General features: G+C 45.2%; 2 protein-coding genes across 11 annotated transcripts in view; one reads left to right on the top strand and one right to left on the bottom strand.

The window, feature by feature from the left end:
- Positions 1 to 566: 566 nt before the first annotated feature.
- zmynd11 (zinc finger, MYND-type containing 11) lies at positions 567 to 12,860 on the top strand. Of its 2 annotated transcripts, none has more exons than XM_058087649.1 (16): positions 567 to 733; positions 2,779 to 2,914; positions 3,909 to 4,068; positions 4,371 to 4,394; positions 8,193 to 8,354; positions 8,436 to 8,513; positions 8,825 to 8,917; positions 9,677 to 9,764; positions 9,865 to 9,920; positions 10,012 to 10,089; positions 10,180 to 10,298; positions 11,400 to 11,682; positions 11,815 to 11,889; positions 12,009 to 12,275; positions 12,343 to 12,528; positions 12,608 to 12,860. In XM_058087649.1, exons 2-16 carry the CDS (start codon positions 2,784 to 2,786, stop codon positions 12,728 to 12,730), a joined length of 1,923 nt encoding a protein of 640 aa, XP_057943632.1. In that variant the 5' UTR covers positions 567 to 733; positions 2,779 to 2,783; the 3' UTR covers positions 12,731 to 12,860. The 2 variants fall into 2 exon arrangements, with proteins under 2 accessions (XP_057943632.1, XP_057943548.1); XM_058087565.1 differs by having other exon boundaries at positions 8,142 to 8,354.
- A 1,510-nt stretch (positions 12,861 to 14,370) lies between these two features.
- The window catches only part of LOC131138112 (disco-interacting protein 2 homolog C), a 51,258-nt gene continuing 49,770 nt past the window's right edge, over positions 14,371 to 15,858 (bottom strand). For 5 of the 9 annotated variants that reach the window (XM_058086946.1, XM_058087117.1, XM_058087192.1 and 2 more), the window contains one exon: positions 14,372 to 15,525. In XM_058086946.1, coding sequence (XP_057942929.1) covers positions 15,273 to 15,525 — 253 coding nt within the window. In that variant the 3' untranslated portion in view covers positions 14,372 to 15,272. Of the gene's footprint in view, positions 15,526 to 15,858 lie in introns of all 9 variants that reach the window. The other 4 variants (XM_058086871.1, XM_058087444.1, XM_058086793.1 and 1 more) reach the window with 1 other exon arrangement.

The raw sequence follows: 15,858 nt of genomic DNA, 5'->3' as shown, positions 1-15,858 counted from the left end.
TCACAGCATCCCAGATTCCATACAGGTACCTGCTCAACAGCAAAAGACTTCAGTATTCAGCTACAAAGGAGATTTTAGCACCAGTGCAGTAATTAGTAATTAGCCCCAAAATTATAATCAAACACAAGGAACAATCACGTTTTAAAAAAATGTTGCTTTCCTCTCACTCTTTCTGTGCACACTGATGATCTGTTCATAGAATTGGGCTTGTGCGCCCTCTGGTGGTAAAGAGAGCATACTTCACCTTCCCAAGAAACTGGGAACTGCTACGATGTGCTGCTATGGCACTGAAACATTGAAATGAAAACTCTATCAGTGGTCACATTCCTGTATAAAAAAGCATTTCTGATGTTTGCACGTTTGTGGTTATGTCGATAAAACCAACATAAACTGCTACAACATACGCAGATGTTAACAGCAAAGTGTAATACATTGATAATACCCACGAATAGTACAGTAGAGTACAGTACAGTAGATAAATCGTCACTAGTTGTGAAACGTGACTATACAACGAGTCCCTCGTGTGGGGTGCAGTACACCAGCTCCACCGCAAGGGCTGCCACGGTGCTCTGTTTACCTCTCAGCCCAGAGCTCCTCCACTGTGGCCGGCTGGATACACACCGCCGCCCGCAGCCTCGCCCACCCCAGCCCGGCCGACACGGATGTAAACTGTCTTGCGCTCGTTCCTCGTGGACTGTGTTCATCGTTGTGTGTTAGCGACACCGTGCTGGAGGTGAGTCGTGGCTTTATTCGGCTGTAAAGCGACTAGTCCGTCCAGAGATATTAGCGGTTAGCTGCAGCTACTATCGGGTTATGGAGAACCGCCAACATGGCGCCCTTCAAAACAAACCTGGTGCTTGCAGAGACAAATCACTATTTGTTCACGTCGCGTCAAGATTCGACAGTGCCAAAAACCCACACACAATTAACGACGTAATTGAACGTTTATGTCGCTTTGTAAACTGGCTAGAATGTAAAGTTGGCTAGCTAGACGGAGCAACGTCACAATTTTTAGCATGGCTAACTAAATGAACTCCAATCTCTCTTTGTATGTCGCCAGAAAATCTCAAAAAAGGTTGGATTGACATGTCGTTGCTGTTTAACCGGCAGTTGAAGTCATTTCAGTTTGTTTGACATCTGCTGGAGAAGCTAACTCGCTCTTTGTCAAGCTTTGTATTGTACGTCAATTAGCATGCTAGCTCCTAGCTACAGCTTGTGTGTAAATGCCAGTGTTCGTGGCCTACCACGGCCATCTCTTTGTGGACACATTCACTGCATTTAGGGCGCAACAACACATTAAACACCTAACAGTTACTCCTTGTACAAGAACATTCCGCTGGTTACGAAAGAGCAGTCAGCAGGTCAAGTGAGGTGTCATGCGTGAGTGACAGCCTGAGGAATGATGTCTGCTTCATTAGCGTCTTCTAGGGAATACTTCTGTGTGTGTTCATCCCGTCTGTCTGCTGCTTAATTAGTGCCACATGCTGCTTAATTGATTGGAGACCACCAACATGTAGTGTGAGCTTCCTGGTGATATATTCCAGCAACACCCCCGACAGCATCCCAGCCACAGCTAGTCCTTGTCCTCCAATCTTAACCTGCACTGCATCACACCACTGCTCTCTGTCATATTTTGATGACTTCATTTCGCTGGGACAGGTGGATAGTGGGTCCAATTAATCCATTGTCCAAAATATCAAAACAAGTGTCTGATTAAGATGAGAAATGACAATGGCATAAGACCTATAATGTCTTCAGTGCACCCGCTGATTGGTTAGATCATCTATTAAGAACTGTGTTTGAAAATGAGAGCGTCAAACTGTAAGTGTACATCACTGCACACTGCAACCACGACACCAGAATTTGGATGTCTGCTGATACAGATACAATTGTGATACCAGACGTTTGTTGCTCTACTATGCTAAAGGAATATCAGCAATTGTAGCTTCAAGAATATCGGCAAACATCGTCGCCACAGACACACAAGCACTCGGCCTGACCTTCACAACCAGACAACACACATAACTTTTAACATCACACATAACTTCCTGGATGGTACATTATCATTCTTGTTGATTTTATATTCATCCCTAAGAAAGTTTCCACTTATTCAAATGCTTACATCAAATATTACATGACAGCTCAGCTATAATATGAAACAGACATTTTTGAGCAGTTTTTACTGTGCTTGTTTTGATTCTAGCCTCTTCCCTCACAACAAGACTTACCCGCTTTAACCCAGTGTGGTTCATTTTTCTTAAATGCCATGCACTTCTCTCTGGAAAAACATGAACAGACCCTCTCAGTGTCTTTATTAGTTCACAGTTGTTTTGGATCAATGCATTTTCCAGCACATAAAAAGTACGCTCCAAGCATCATTCTGCTTCTTGCTGTTGGCTGTGTTTATGAAAGCGACACGTTCACGCTTGCTCCAGACGAGGGCCACATGAAATTGGATTCAAATTTTTTTTGAGGATTTTCAGAATCATGAACTCCACTCCTGTTTAGAGGCTTTGAAGCTCTATGTGTTTGATTTTCTGTGACATTTGTGTAGCGTACATCACCACAACTCCATCACTATCTTGTATACTACATGGAAATACTGTTTGAGGGTCCAACTGTGGCCATCATAGTAACTGGCAATGTTTGAAGTCACATTGAAGGAAGTGAAGCAGGGTTGGTATCAAACATATCTTTTAAATTTGTGTGTATGGAGAAAGTAAATTATTTGTTGCTCGCTAAACTGAGCACTCATTTTTTCCCACCTGCTCCCCACAGTTGAGATGAATAAGGAAGTAATGTCACGTGTGGCCAAGAAGAGACAGGCGGACCCCAAAGTGGTCCAGTACGTGTGGGCTGCCATCGAGGTCATCCGCAACCAGAAGCAAATCGCCAACATGGACCGTATCTCCAAGTAGGTGGACCTTCCAGGCTTCCACGATGGGTGCAGACATCACTTAAACACAAGATGAGCATTTCCGCTTCTCTGTTGTAGCTAATTGTCTTGTTGACATGTGATGTCAGCAATGATGATAATTAGTAATTTACTGAATTAATTAAGCGCCATTTTGTGACACCCACAGTGCTTCACATTGAGAGCCCATTATTCAGTGATTACACCTGATGTGACCTGAGTGTAGCACACATCTTCATGCACTAACACACTTTCACTACTGCACACAAGTCTGACTTTGTTGTGTGACACCCGACATTTCAAATGACCACGCTACAAGCTATCGGATGCTCGTTTTCATTGCTGTTTATAAGTTGTTTGTGTTCCCAAAGACATGGATTCATCAATTATGTTGAGCTCAGTCAACAAAAGAGTGACACCATGATGCTTAAGACCTGTTGTTCACTCGGGTGGAGCCATAAAAACACAAGTTGTCTTTATTGAGGAGAGGCTGAAACCTGCCCGTCATCTTGAAAAGAATCTAAATTGTGTGTGCAAATGCCGGCACTGAATATGATCTATGCACGCTGCCTGTCGTCTTGAAAAGAATCCAAATTACATGTGCTTATGCTGGCACTGAATATGATTTCTGCACACTGGCGATCTCTTTGCAATCATTCCTGACCAGATGAATCACTTAGCACGTTCAAACAGAACAGAGCAGAGAAGAGAGTAGAGGCTGTTGTCATGGCAATGTTAAGCAACCCTGCCACCCAAACCCCACCCACCACTGTCTTGCTGCTGCTTAATTCCAGCAGACGTTCTTTGTGGTGAAGAGGAGGCAGGAGGAGAATGATTAACTCTTTTAGTCAGGGGAAGGTGACCAGCAACAGGAACTGATCTAAGAATTAAGTTAATGGTCCAGTCACACAATCTGAGACGGCCTGTTTATATTTGTCTTTCTTAAACTCTAATCTACACCAACACGTTCATCAGTGTATGTTTTTCCCGCCAGGTACCTGAGCCGTGTGTTCAGCATGCACCCCAAGGAGACGGCCAGACAGCTGAGCTTGGCCGTGAAGGACGGCCTGGTGGTGGAAACACTGACTGTGGGCTGCAAGGGCTCCAAGGCTGGCATCGAGCAGGAGGGCTACTGGCTGCCTGGTGACGAGATGGTGAGTCCACTGTCACTCTCAATAATGTCGGCAGATCCCCAAACTTTCCACTACTGTAAGCGATAAAACTACATCTTAGATGTATCGCACATGACGACAGCATTCTTTGGAGGCTGCATTTGAAGGCCAACGATGTCATAACATCACACAAAGGCTGCTCCAATTTCCAATTTGTGTACTTCTTTTTACCACCTGAAACACACCGCATATGTGGATAAACACGTCACCCGTGTGACCCCACTCTTGCGGTGTTAACATCACACATTAAAAGTTGACTGTTCTCTGAATCATTGCCACCACAGGAGCCTCAAGCAGAGGGAAGCAAGGTAAGTTGCATCATTACTGTTCGTCATTTGACCTGTCCCCTTTCAACTAACATCTCCAAGGGAGAAGTTTGTTCTGCTGCACGCAGCGCAGTCATGGATTTGACGGAAGGTCCTCACGCTGGTTGCATTCTGAGCCATGCTCTCCATGTGATAAAACAAGAACACTTAAGTATTTTTCACTAAATGGAGCGCTTGTTGGATTTTGGATGAAATTAGAATTGGAAATGAAAGACAGGTGTACCTGTCTGGCAAATAAAAAGTCTACACCAGAACTTGAATTGGCATTTTCTTCCATTGGAATGAGAAGACATTTTATACCAGTTTAAATTATTCAATTTGCTTTGAAATTTCACTTCCTTTTAGCAATGAAGGGCCTACATAAGCCCAATAATGGCAACCTGTTGTGATGAGATATGACAGTATAAGGTCCGTCACTGCGCTGCACCTTTCCTATTGAAGTGATCAGGATCTTGATGAAATACATGCTCACTACTCACGCACAGACGGGCCTCTATTTGGAGAACAAAGCTTTTAGAGGTTTAAAAAAAAGTGCAAGTTGAAATCCAGTCTGCTTTAAGTGTGTCCTAAGCCACGTTTCCACTAAGCGGTCGAGTCCAGTTGTAAATGCTGATGTGTCTTGTGTGTGTGTGTGTGTGTGTGTGTAGGCAGAATCCACAAGGTCAGTAGCATAGTGACGACATAGCATGGCCACAGGGGAGTCGAAAGTGAGGCCTGGGGGCCATTTGAATCCTGCAGATTGTTTTTTGTTATTGGCCTGCACTTAAAAGCTGACATGCAGGCTGTTTTTTCTTTTAATATTATTTAATATATGATGGGCTGCATGGCACATGAGTGGTTAGCGCGCAGACCGCACAGCTAGGAGAACCGAGTTCAATTCCATTCCATTCCATTCCATTCGGCCATCTCTGTGTGGAGTTTGCATGTTCTCCCCGTGCATGCGTGGGTTTTCTCCGGGTACTCCGGTTTCCTCCCACATTCCAAAAACATGCTAGGTTAATTGGCAACTCCAAATTGTCCATAGGTATGAATATGAGTGTGAATGGTTGTTTGTCTATATGTGGCCTTGATTGGCTGGCCACCAGTCCAGTGTGTACCCCGCCTCTCGCCCGAAGACAGCTGGGATAGGCTCCAGCACCCCCCGCAACCCTCGTGAGGATAAGCGGTAGAAAATGAATGAATGAATGAATGAATATATGAATCCCACAGGACGGCAATCTTTGTCTGGTAGGAGGCGCATTAGCAAAGAGTGAGAAAAAAGTACAGACACAGCGTAGCTGCAAAGTATTTTTTCTTCTGGCTTTAATGTTCTAAACCAAGACAGAGCCAGTTGTGAGTGCTTTTAGGTCAGGTTAGCTTTTTTTTTTTGTCTGAGTCGCTAAAAGTCTCTCCAGATTTGTTTGCTTTTTTTGAGAAAGGTTATGTAGGTATCAGATTACTCACTAAATATGGCAACAGAGTCACAAAGTTGACAACACTTGTCTCTCCTGCTATGTCTTCTTATTCTCTGGACCAGGTGTGCCCTAGAGTGTTTGAGCAAGGGCGAAACAGGTTGCACCAAATCTGTTTGTCACTGTCCAAACAGATTTGTAGTGTGACCGTATGGGAAACACTGATTTATGACTAATTAGCATATCTACATGGGTTGGTTTTAGCGTGTTTACATGTTTTCTGAATCTAGAGCCCGCCATGCAGGAGCAAACACATTTGTGTATAATGTGTATAGCAAACACATTTTCTAACTGGCACATGCAAAGCTTTGGACAACCCCGGTGTAAGTAAAGAAAGAACAACAATGGAGGAAACTGTGAAAAAATCCCTTAATCCCTTATCCCTTAATAATAAAATTTTAATTTAAAACCTGTATTTTGTGTTAATTTGTGTTGTCATTGACTGATATTTGAATTAGGTTGATCTGAAACATTTAAGTGTGACAAACGTGCAAAAGGAAATCAGGAAGGGAACAAACACCATTTCACACCGCTGTGCTTATTGCATTCCCAAGTGGAAGTGTACTGCTTGGTGGAAACGGGCCTTTAAAGAGACACGTTGTAGCTTAGCCATATCTGTGCCTTGGTAGCATCTTCACAAGTTCTCAGAAGTACTTGGTTCTACTGTGTTCTCCACTTCTGTCTTGCATGCCTGTGTCCTTTCCTCTTCCTGTTGTTGGGTTACTAAAAGTGGGGAGTGAGAGTGGCAGCCACGGGTGTGTGGTCGTGTGGTTTTCTTTCTACCTGCCACTGTTTGTCACCGAGTGGCAGTCACTGTGTGAATGTTTGTGCGAGATCACTGCCTAAACTCAGGTCAGCCCCTCACGCCCCCCCCCCCCCCCCTGCAGGTGGATTCAATCCAGCTGGTGAGTGCTGTGTCCTTGTGCTGACCTGGGGAATATTTACTCTTCAAACAGACAACCTTAGTGTGCCCACCCTGCCGCTCATGACATTTAAATTAGACTCGGAAAAGACTTGGAAAACCCGTGCCTCCAGTCAGATTTGGATTGAATCTAACTTTTGCAGCGTCTTTGAAGCAATAACTGTTCATTTATGTGTGTGTGTGTGTGTGTGTGTGTGTGTGTGTGTGTGTGTGTGTGTGTGTGTGTCCAAACGGACGGCAACTTCAAATGATGCATGCCTGAACAGTTGACATGTTGATGTGCTTTGACAGTAATAAATGAACACCTTCCTGCTTCACTGCACCAACACTTCTCTTTCTACTTAGTCTTCACCCAAACATTGCCATCCATTTCTGAATGGGTAGTCCGTCTCTTTCAGTGTTGTAAATCTACTTTTATGACTCATTACTGGAGAGGGGAGGTTTTGTCTGACACTTGCGTCACATTCAAAGACCCTCTTGTCGCCTCGTCTCTCAACCACATTCTCCACAAGAGATGAAACACATGAAGAAGACCCAATGCTTCTGTGTTCAACGGGCCGTGCAGAGAAGGCAGTATGAGAGCAGATGTTCATGACACATTGATATATGATGATGATATATGCATGAGGAGTCTCAGGGTGTGTGAGGAGCCAGGAGGTAACAATCTGGAGTTGTTGTGTCACCACCCAGCCAATGAATCGACTTGGCTCGGAGCGCGTCCAGGCTTGACGCTACACAGCAGAGCTTCTCAATGCCTCCAACAAGTCTTCTTGTTGGCTATAGGATGCTTTTTTGTTGTTTTCGTCCTGGCTCTTGATCACAGTTGACTCCAAGTAGTAAGTCAATCCCACAGTCCCCAAGGAGCATGTCGAGAGAACTCCTCATTGATCTAAAGTTTGAATATTCTTCTCCTATCATTTACCATGAAATGTAAATTAGTGGCAGCCTTCCATTGCTGGAAGTGCAGTCTTCTTTAAGTCGAGCTTAGATGTTCAACAAGAGCTCCCATCAAGAGGAAGCTTGGTGCGACTTTTACCACAGTCATCATCTGTTGCCCGCCTCCTCAGTCCAGATTGTGCGTGGGAGGATTGGACCTGCGACCCCCCCCCCCCCCCCCCCTTTTTTTTTTCTTGGCCCAACACATTTGTAAAATATCCATTCATTAAATAGAATGAAAAAGAAACGTGAATGTTTGTGGTCCAGATAGAGGAGCTTGCTGCAGGACATGTTTGCATTGCATGTTATTTTTACAGTCTGTAGTAATAATAGCCTATGAAATATTTTCTTCCCAACGTTCTTTAAACTAAAGATGATTTGGTGTTTTTTCTTCTCTTCCTCCCCTGCTGTGTTTGTCAGGTTGGGGAGGGGGGTCACGCAAACATCTGCTCTGCTGTGTGTCCTCCACAGGAGTGGGAGGCGGAGAGCCACGACTGGTACTGCTTCCAGTGTCACCTGCCGGGTGACGTGCTGCCGTGCGACAACTGCTTTCGAGTGTTCCACCTCAAGTGTCTGTCGGAGGAGGGCAGGCCTCGAGACGCTGGCTCTCATTGGCAGTGTGTGGTCTGCAGGGTGGGTTCGAGCCTGTTCCATACGAGCGTGGCTGGCGTTGCGTTTAGTCATATCCAAAAAAATGTTGTAATGCGTCCACAGGGGAGTAAAAAGAAGAACCTGAATAAACAGGAGATGTGCAAATATCTGCGCTTCATCGTCCAGCGAATGAAGGAGAGGGTGAGAAGAACCACATAGTCTTCTTCTTTTTTATTTCAGAATTTGCGAAACATGTCAACATGGAACACGGAAAGAAAACAACTTCCTGCTGTTGTCATTTTCACATTGTCCCAAACAAGATGTACATATTTATAGATGGGGAAAGGGCCCACAGCAGCAGCTGCTTGCTGAGAAGAGCGAAACATGCCTTCATGTCAGAATCCCCAAAAGTCTCTTTATGAGTCGCTCTTAAATGAACGTGTCTAATCTAAGTCCTGATCTATTCTTTAATGTGTCCAATCTAAGTCCTGATCTATTCTTTATCCTCCCAGGCCGTCGACCTGAACAAGAAGGGCAAGGACACCAAGCATCCCATGTATAGACGACTGATCCACTCTGCGCTGGATGTCTCCAACATCCAGGAGGTAGCATGCACTGTGTGTCCCGTTGAAGCCATGTAGGCCTGTTTAGACGATGGATAAATCGGCTTATCAAGCGATTGAGAACATAAAAAACACGTTGATAATTATATCCTTGATAAATTGATATGCATGTATGCATCTGTCTGTGCGCATTATTTCTATAAGTGGAATGAACGGAGAGAGTGAGCTCTCATCTCATTCAGCCTCATTGTGGAGGCGGGGCTACAAGTTCTACCCTAGCTGCACTTAACCAGCTCCCTGAGCTCCTTGACTCCTTGCTCCTTGTATTCACTGAGCCAGCAAGGATAGCATGAAAGGCTACACTTAAGGTGAATGCCACAGAGGCGGGGTACATCCTGGACTGGACGCCAGCCAATCACAGGGCACATATATACAAACAATCCCATTCATACCTCACATTAGTCTGTCCATGTCATGCATGTTTTTGGAATGTGGATGACATGCAAACGCCACACAGACATGCCCAAGTGGAGAATCGAACCCAGGTCTTCCTGATCTCCTGACTGGCCTATATGCTAACCACTAGGCCAGTGTGGGGCCGCATATTTGTTGAGCGAATGTCGGTACATGGTACACTAGTGGTTCAAATGTGAATGACATCTCTAATGACTAAAATGAATGGAAAAAAATGTTGGATATTATTGAATATCGACGATACTTTGGAGCACAATCATTATTAAAATAATAATTTGATCTTGTGACAAGACTAATGCCTTCTTAACTTAACTTCTTTGTCTCCAGAATCTATCTGAGGGTAAATACAAGAACTTTGAGGAGTTCAAAGCCGATGCCCAACTGATTGTTCACAACACGGCCATCTTGTATGGAGGTGTGTTCTCCATACATCACGTCAGCTTTATTCCGTCAAATAAATGTCTTTTTGTTATTGTGCACCAGTGATATGAATGATCTGTCTCTTGTGTGCAAAGTTCACAGCGACCAGGCTGAGATTGCACGACTGCTCTTTAGCGACACCTGTCATGAGGTACACTTCTCACCAACATGTCAATCATAAGAAGAACAATGATGACTTCACATGTACCTCAGCAGGCTCATTTAGCTCATGCTTCTTTCAGCTGAACGAGTTGCTGCTGTGTAAGAACTGTTTCTACCTGTCCAACGCCCGCCCTGACAACTGGTTCTGTTACCCCTGTGTAAATACAACTACTCAAACTTGTACTCTTATATCTGAATCTCATCTGATTGAAATGTCAACTGAGTCTTTGGTGTCTGTGGTCCTATAGAGTCCAAGTCATGACCTGGTCTGGGCCAAGATGAAGGGCTTTGGCTATTGGCCCGCCAAAGTCCTGCAGAGAGAAGACAACCAGGTGGACGTGCGCTTCTTTGGGCACCAACACCAGAGGTTTGCATGTCTTCACTTGCTTTTCACACAGAACACTAGGGTTGTGAATAATAAACCAATGTGACCAGATATCCGGTTTGACCAGCCAGCGATTCGGCTCCATCGGAGGTAGCCTCCTAAGAATCATTGGTAAAGATTAGGTTAGATGAATTCATCAATTCCAACGACATGCACTGGCTAACGCAACCCTAGCAACTGGTTACGTGAGCGCCTGGGTTGCCGGCGAAACGATTGTCACGCATGCTCCATAGCTTACCACAGCCAAAGACGAGAATGGATGTATCGTAATTTCCGGTGTATAAGATGGACCAGTTTTTAAGGCTAAATATACTAAAGACTAAATATAGAGAGAAAAACGTACAGTAAACCTCGGATATATCGGATTCAATTGTTCCCACTGGTTTTGTCCGATATAAGCGAAATCCGTTATATGCGTATACCGGAAAATGTCCGTTTTACGCATATATCGGATTTATATCCGGTATATGCGTAAATCGTATTTTATCCGTTATAAAAAGGCACTTCCTTGACTATGTTTCCAATGTACCTGGACGCGCAGGCAACGCTGCAAACGCTGCAAATGACGTTGTATAGCGGCCTGTCACGATTCGGCGAATCGGAGCGCCACGATGCGGCCACCCGATATATGCGAGGGAAATTTAATGGAAATGCGTTGGAACGGGGCTGGAGATTTTGTCCGAAATAGGCGAAATCCGTTATAAAAAATCCGATATATGCAATGAATTTTTATTGGAAATGCATTACAGAAAAATCGGTTCTTTTTTATCTGTCCGTTGTGGGCGAATTTCCGATATATCCGAGTCCGATATATCCAAGGTTTACTGTATTATATATTATATAAAATATATAATATAAAAATAAGCTGCACTGAACATGTCATGACATATTGTGGGGCGCACAAGTCTGTGAAGACCAGGCAGCTGTATATTTGACGGGAGCCAATTCAGCTTTGATGCTTTGAGACAAACCTTTTAGAACGGCTTCATCCCCAAACCTGAGGTTCCTCTGTATTTAAGGCATCACCTAGTGAAAGTGTCTCATGACAGTGGACTTGTAAAAGCATGTCCTGGTGGTCTCCAGGGCATGGATCCCCTCAGACAACATCCAGGACATCAAGGTGAGCGTGCAGCAGCTCCAGGTGAAGCGAAGCAGCGGCTGGAAGAAGGCCTGCGAGGAGCTGGAGGTCTACCAGCGCTTCCTGAAGGAGGGCCGCTTCTGGAAAACCAAGCTGGAGGACAGCGGCCAGCAGAGCCAGCGGAAGGCGTCGCAGGACGACAGCGACAGCGGGAGGACGGAGCAGCCGGAGCGGAACGACGAGGCCGAGTCCAGCATCTCATCCACCAGCAATGAGCTGGTCCGACAGGTCAGTGGGGACGCTCGCCATGTTTGCTTAGTGAAGAAATGATCATGTGACGTACAGACATTACGACATTGGTTGTATCCAGATGTTGAGCACCATAATGAACCCACACAAGCACATGTTGTCTCCTGCCAGATGAAAAGCAGCCAGGAGCCAAAAGCCAAGAAAAGTCGCCGAGCTCAGCAGGTGGAGCTCAAAGAAGAAGCCAGCGTATGTTTGCTTCTTGACATCATAATAATAATAATCATCATCATCATCAGTGGTCTCCTTTGAATGAGCACATCCATCAGCATTTCTCTGACCCCACCCCCACCCTCTCTCTCTATCAGGACCCAGAGCCTGAGATGGAGGCGGTGAGCTCCAGTCAGGAGATCCCCGTGTCGTCGGCGCCGCCGCAGCCCGAGAAGCTGTCGGTGTCCACGCAGACCAGGAAGACCAGCGGGGGGTCGCCTCGCACGCTGCACCGCGGCACGCAGACCGCCTCCGACGGCGCCTGCCAGAACATGTGCCATGAGAAGTACACCAAGGTCTTGGAGATGATGAAGGCCGACAACAAGAGGGAGACGGAGCGAGTGGTCCGGGAAGCTCTGGAGAAGGTGACTCTTCAGCTTGATCAAACGTTCAAGTGGACAATCTTTTAACCTTCTTCTTGGGTTGGCAAAGTTGCGTGCGGAGATGGAGGAGGAGAAGCGGCAGGCGGTGAGCAAGGCGGTTGGCGGGGCTCAGGCGGAGATGGACAGGAAGTGCAAGCAGGTGAAGGACAAGTGCAAAGAGGAGCTGGTGGAGGAGGTCAAGAAGCTTGTGAGCCAACACAAACAACTCATCTCGCAGACCAAGAAGAAGCAGTGGGTGAGTACCCCGCCCCGCCCCTTCCACTGTCCCCTGCCCATCTTATTTACATGTGTGTGTGTGTGTGTGTGTGCGTCAGTGTTACAACTGCGAGGAGGAGGCCATGTACCACTGCTGCTGGAACACCTCCTACTGCTCCATCAAGTGTCAGCAGGAGCACTGGCATGCTGACCACAAGCGCACCTGTCGCAGGAAGAGATGAACTGACCCGCCCACCATTGGCTGTTAGCCCCGCCCCATCCTGTTGTCAGTCGTGTGTGCAACACTTGAACCACACTGGCCTTCCTTTGTGGCTCCCACTTTTGAAACATGTTCATATTTTTTTTATTTAACGTGATTTTTCCAGCTCCTTCTTTTTTAAACGTAGTTCTTTGTGTCACAGTTCTTTCCTCCTGGAGTGGCACAGAATGTTATTTAAGCGTGCAGCATTAACCTTTTTATTATTAGTTTTAATTTTTTTAAAAAGACAATTTGTGGCCGACGCGGGTGGCAGCACCTTTTGAAAATGTTCAAACCTGATCATTTATTGGGGGACAGGGTCGCTAAGCAAATCTTTGATTCTATTATGATTTCACTTTATTGTGCACGTTGTCTGCGGCGTGCACAACATTGCTAGAAGGCCTGACAACACTTTTCTAATGACTTTGGATTGTCATGTGGCCCCATTGTGACACCACAATAAGATAATCATCTTTTTTAAAGGTAAACCAAATGACAACTCTTGTTCCTCCTTGGCGCCACCAGGTGACGCCCTAAACCTCTCTTCCGCCCCCGTACCCCCTTCTTGATGACGCCAGGCTGAGTGGAGGACAATAGCACATGTATTTTTTTTCAACGTATTTACAGTAACTTTTCTAATAGTGGCCACACTGTTAACTTCAAAGTCTGCTTTTATTGTGAAATATGTGCAGGAAGTGTAGCTGCATGTCAAAGGTTTTGAAAGCGCAGTAAAAGCTGTCCTGATCAACTAAGACAAATTGGAAAGGAGGGGAGTTGCTATTAGAGGACTTACGGTAACTGTCAAGTTCGTTTTCCCGTTTTCCGCTCGTGTTGGGTTCCCGGAAGAGGAGTTGTCAACTTTTAAATCAGACTTTGAGGACTGAAGTGGCCATTTGGGCGTCTTGTGTCTTCACGGCGGTTGCACTACATGTAAATAGTGTCCTGCTTCACATACGTACTTTGTAAATGACTTCACACGTGCTTCATATGGGCCTCCCTTGTTGCCATGACGACCTGCTGCTCTCCTCTCGGTTTCATGTCTCCACTTTGAACTTTGAACCAGGAGGTCTTCTTCCACCCGTGTCATTCCAGTGTGCACGTGCATGTGTGACGCCGCCTTTCTCGCCGCATCCTGGCCTTCTTGTCCTTTGTTTGGCTGAAGACTTATGCAATATGAGCACCATGTGATTTTTGTCTTTTTTGTATGGTGAAGCAGAATGGATCATGTTGCAAAGTAAGACTTTGAACTGCCTTTGTAGCTCATAATGAACTCAAACGTTACTCATCACATATTCTGTCCAAAACTTGTTGTTGCTCTAGCTAGCAATATGTATATAATCTATTCTATGTGCTAACATGGAGGAAATAAATGTATCAACAAGTCTCACTCGTCGCTTCAATTCTCTGCAGCATAAACCAGACTTAGTGTGAACGTATGGAAGCATAAAAAGTGGCACATCCATGTTTTGTGTGTGTGTTTTGTATGATAAAAGTAACTTTACTTTCCGTGGCAGAAAGGCTTTTTCTGCAGGGAAAAACGGACTATTTTTTAATGATTTTTTTTAACCATAAATCAGCAAGTTTCTTATGGAGCCGCTGTTCTCCTATTTTTTCTCTCCAAATAGCAAACATGCAACATTTAAGGCAACATGTTTGATTTTTATTGTCAAAACAGACATGAAAAGTCCAAAAAGACAATTTAAAAACAAAAATTGAGCAAAGTGCTTTTTCTTTTTCCAAAATATATTTTTGTTGAAATGAGAACATTCACAACCTCTGAAGACCCTATGTACTCCTGACAGAGTTGGATTTTGTGACGTTACAAAGCCGCACATTTGCCAGCAGGAGGTGCTTGAGGATTTGTATTATTAACTTGGACGTGTTGTCAACTTGGACCACTAGAGGTCAGCAAGTGACTGAATGTCACAAATACTGAATGTTGAAAAAAGGACAAAGGACTTTGGAGGATTGAGTGTAAACTAATCAAATGCTATACTTTCCATAATAAAGATGATTGTTTTGGTTTTTTGTTACATGAAACATTCTTCAAAGTGTCGTGGCTGACTTGCAAAAGAGACAAAATAAATTAAATGACTTGTGGTTTTTATACATACTTACATGATATGTCCAAGGCTGCGGCTGGTCAGTTATGCAAATGAGCTAAGGTGTATCAGGTAAAAAAAAGTAAGCAAAGGACTGGTATCAAAACATCTTTCTGTTGTTGAGGCTACAAAATGTGTGTGTGTGTGTGTGTGTGTGAAACAGCAGACAGCTTTTGGAGCTGACTTGAAGCAGAAATGACAAATCATTTGGGACGTTAAACATTAGAAGCATCAACTTGCTGTCACCTTTTTGGTAAGCAGAGTGGCCTCAAAGTGCAAAAGGAAACCAGCCTGGACGGACGCCATTCAGGGCTTCAAAGCCTTTTTACAACTTCCTCAAAACTATCTGCTTCTTCCTAAAAACATCCACAGTCCTTCTGATGCCACTCCGGACCCCCCCCCCCCGGGGGTGTAATGGGGGCTCTACATGTTGTAGGCCACGTAGATGGGGTCCAGCTGGTCGGCCAGGAAGCCGTCACGCAGGTGCATGCGCTGCTTCTCGCCGCGGGAGTTGATGGGGATGACGCCGACGTCCACCACCACCACCACGCCCACAATCAGGTAGTGCTCCTCCAGGACCACGTTGGTCACCAGCGGTACCAGGTCCAGAGCCTCGTGCTCAGAGCCATCCAGCTCCACCACCACCACCAGCAGGTTGGTCCACGTGAACACGGCGCTGCAACGCAAACACGCTCGCCGGTTAGCATGCTAGCATCCACTTTGCTGTTTCTCTTATGTTCCACGTGGAATTTGGTGAAGTGTTCTATTTGAGACATAGCCTTGGTGTCAAAGTTCTGGGCATACCCGTCAACAAGTAAGAGAAATTATCCGGGAAATCAGGGGCTCTTGTTCCCCTTCACCATCGGGCGTGCAGTCAAACATGTTTTTTTTGTACGGCGAATTCTGTATTCGTATGAATTGTTTTTTGTCAAAAATGCTGCCTCGGTTTTTGCACACGATAGCAAGCAACAACCTAGTTTGTTTGCACTGTACTGTGTAGTTTAGCGAC

This window comes from Doryrhamphus excisus, chromosome 1, assembly GCF_030265055.1.
Source record: "Doryrhamphus excisus isolate RoL2022-K1 chromosome 1, RoL_Dexc_1.0, whole genome shotgun sequence".
Lineage (NCBI taxonomy): Eukaryota > Metazoa > Chordata > Actinopteri > Syngnathiformes > Syngnathidae > Doryrhamphus > Doryrhamphus excisus.
The sequence above is the reverse complement of the archived record's forward strand: the minus strand, read 5'-3'. Positions and strand labels throughout refer to the sequence as shown.

Coding starts and splice junctions, on each gene's coding strand:
- zmynd11 (XM_058087565.1), top strand. CDS start 2,784: ATGAATAAGGAAGTAATGTCACGTGTGGCCAAGAAGAGACAGGCGGAC. Junction 9,765..9,864: donor CACGGCCATCTTGTATGGAG/GTGTGTTCTCCA, acceptor TTGTGTGCAAAG/TTCACAGCGACCAGGCTGAG. Junction 11,683..11,814: donor GCAATGAGCTGGTCCGACAG/GTCAGTGGGGAC, acceptor GTCTCCTGCCAG/ATGAAAAGCAGCCAGGAGCC.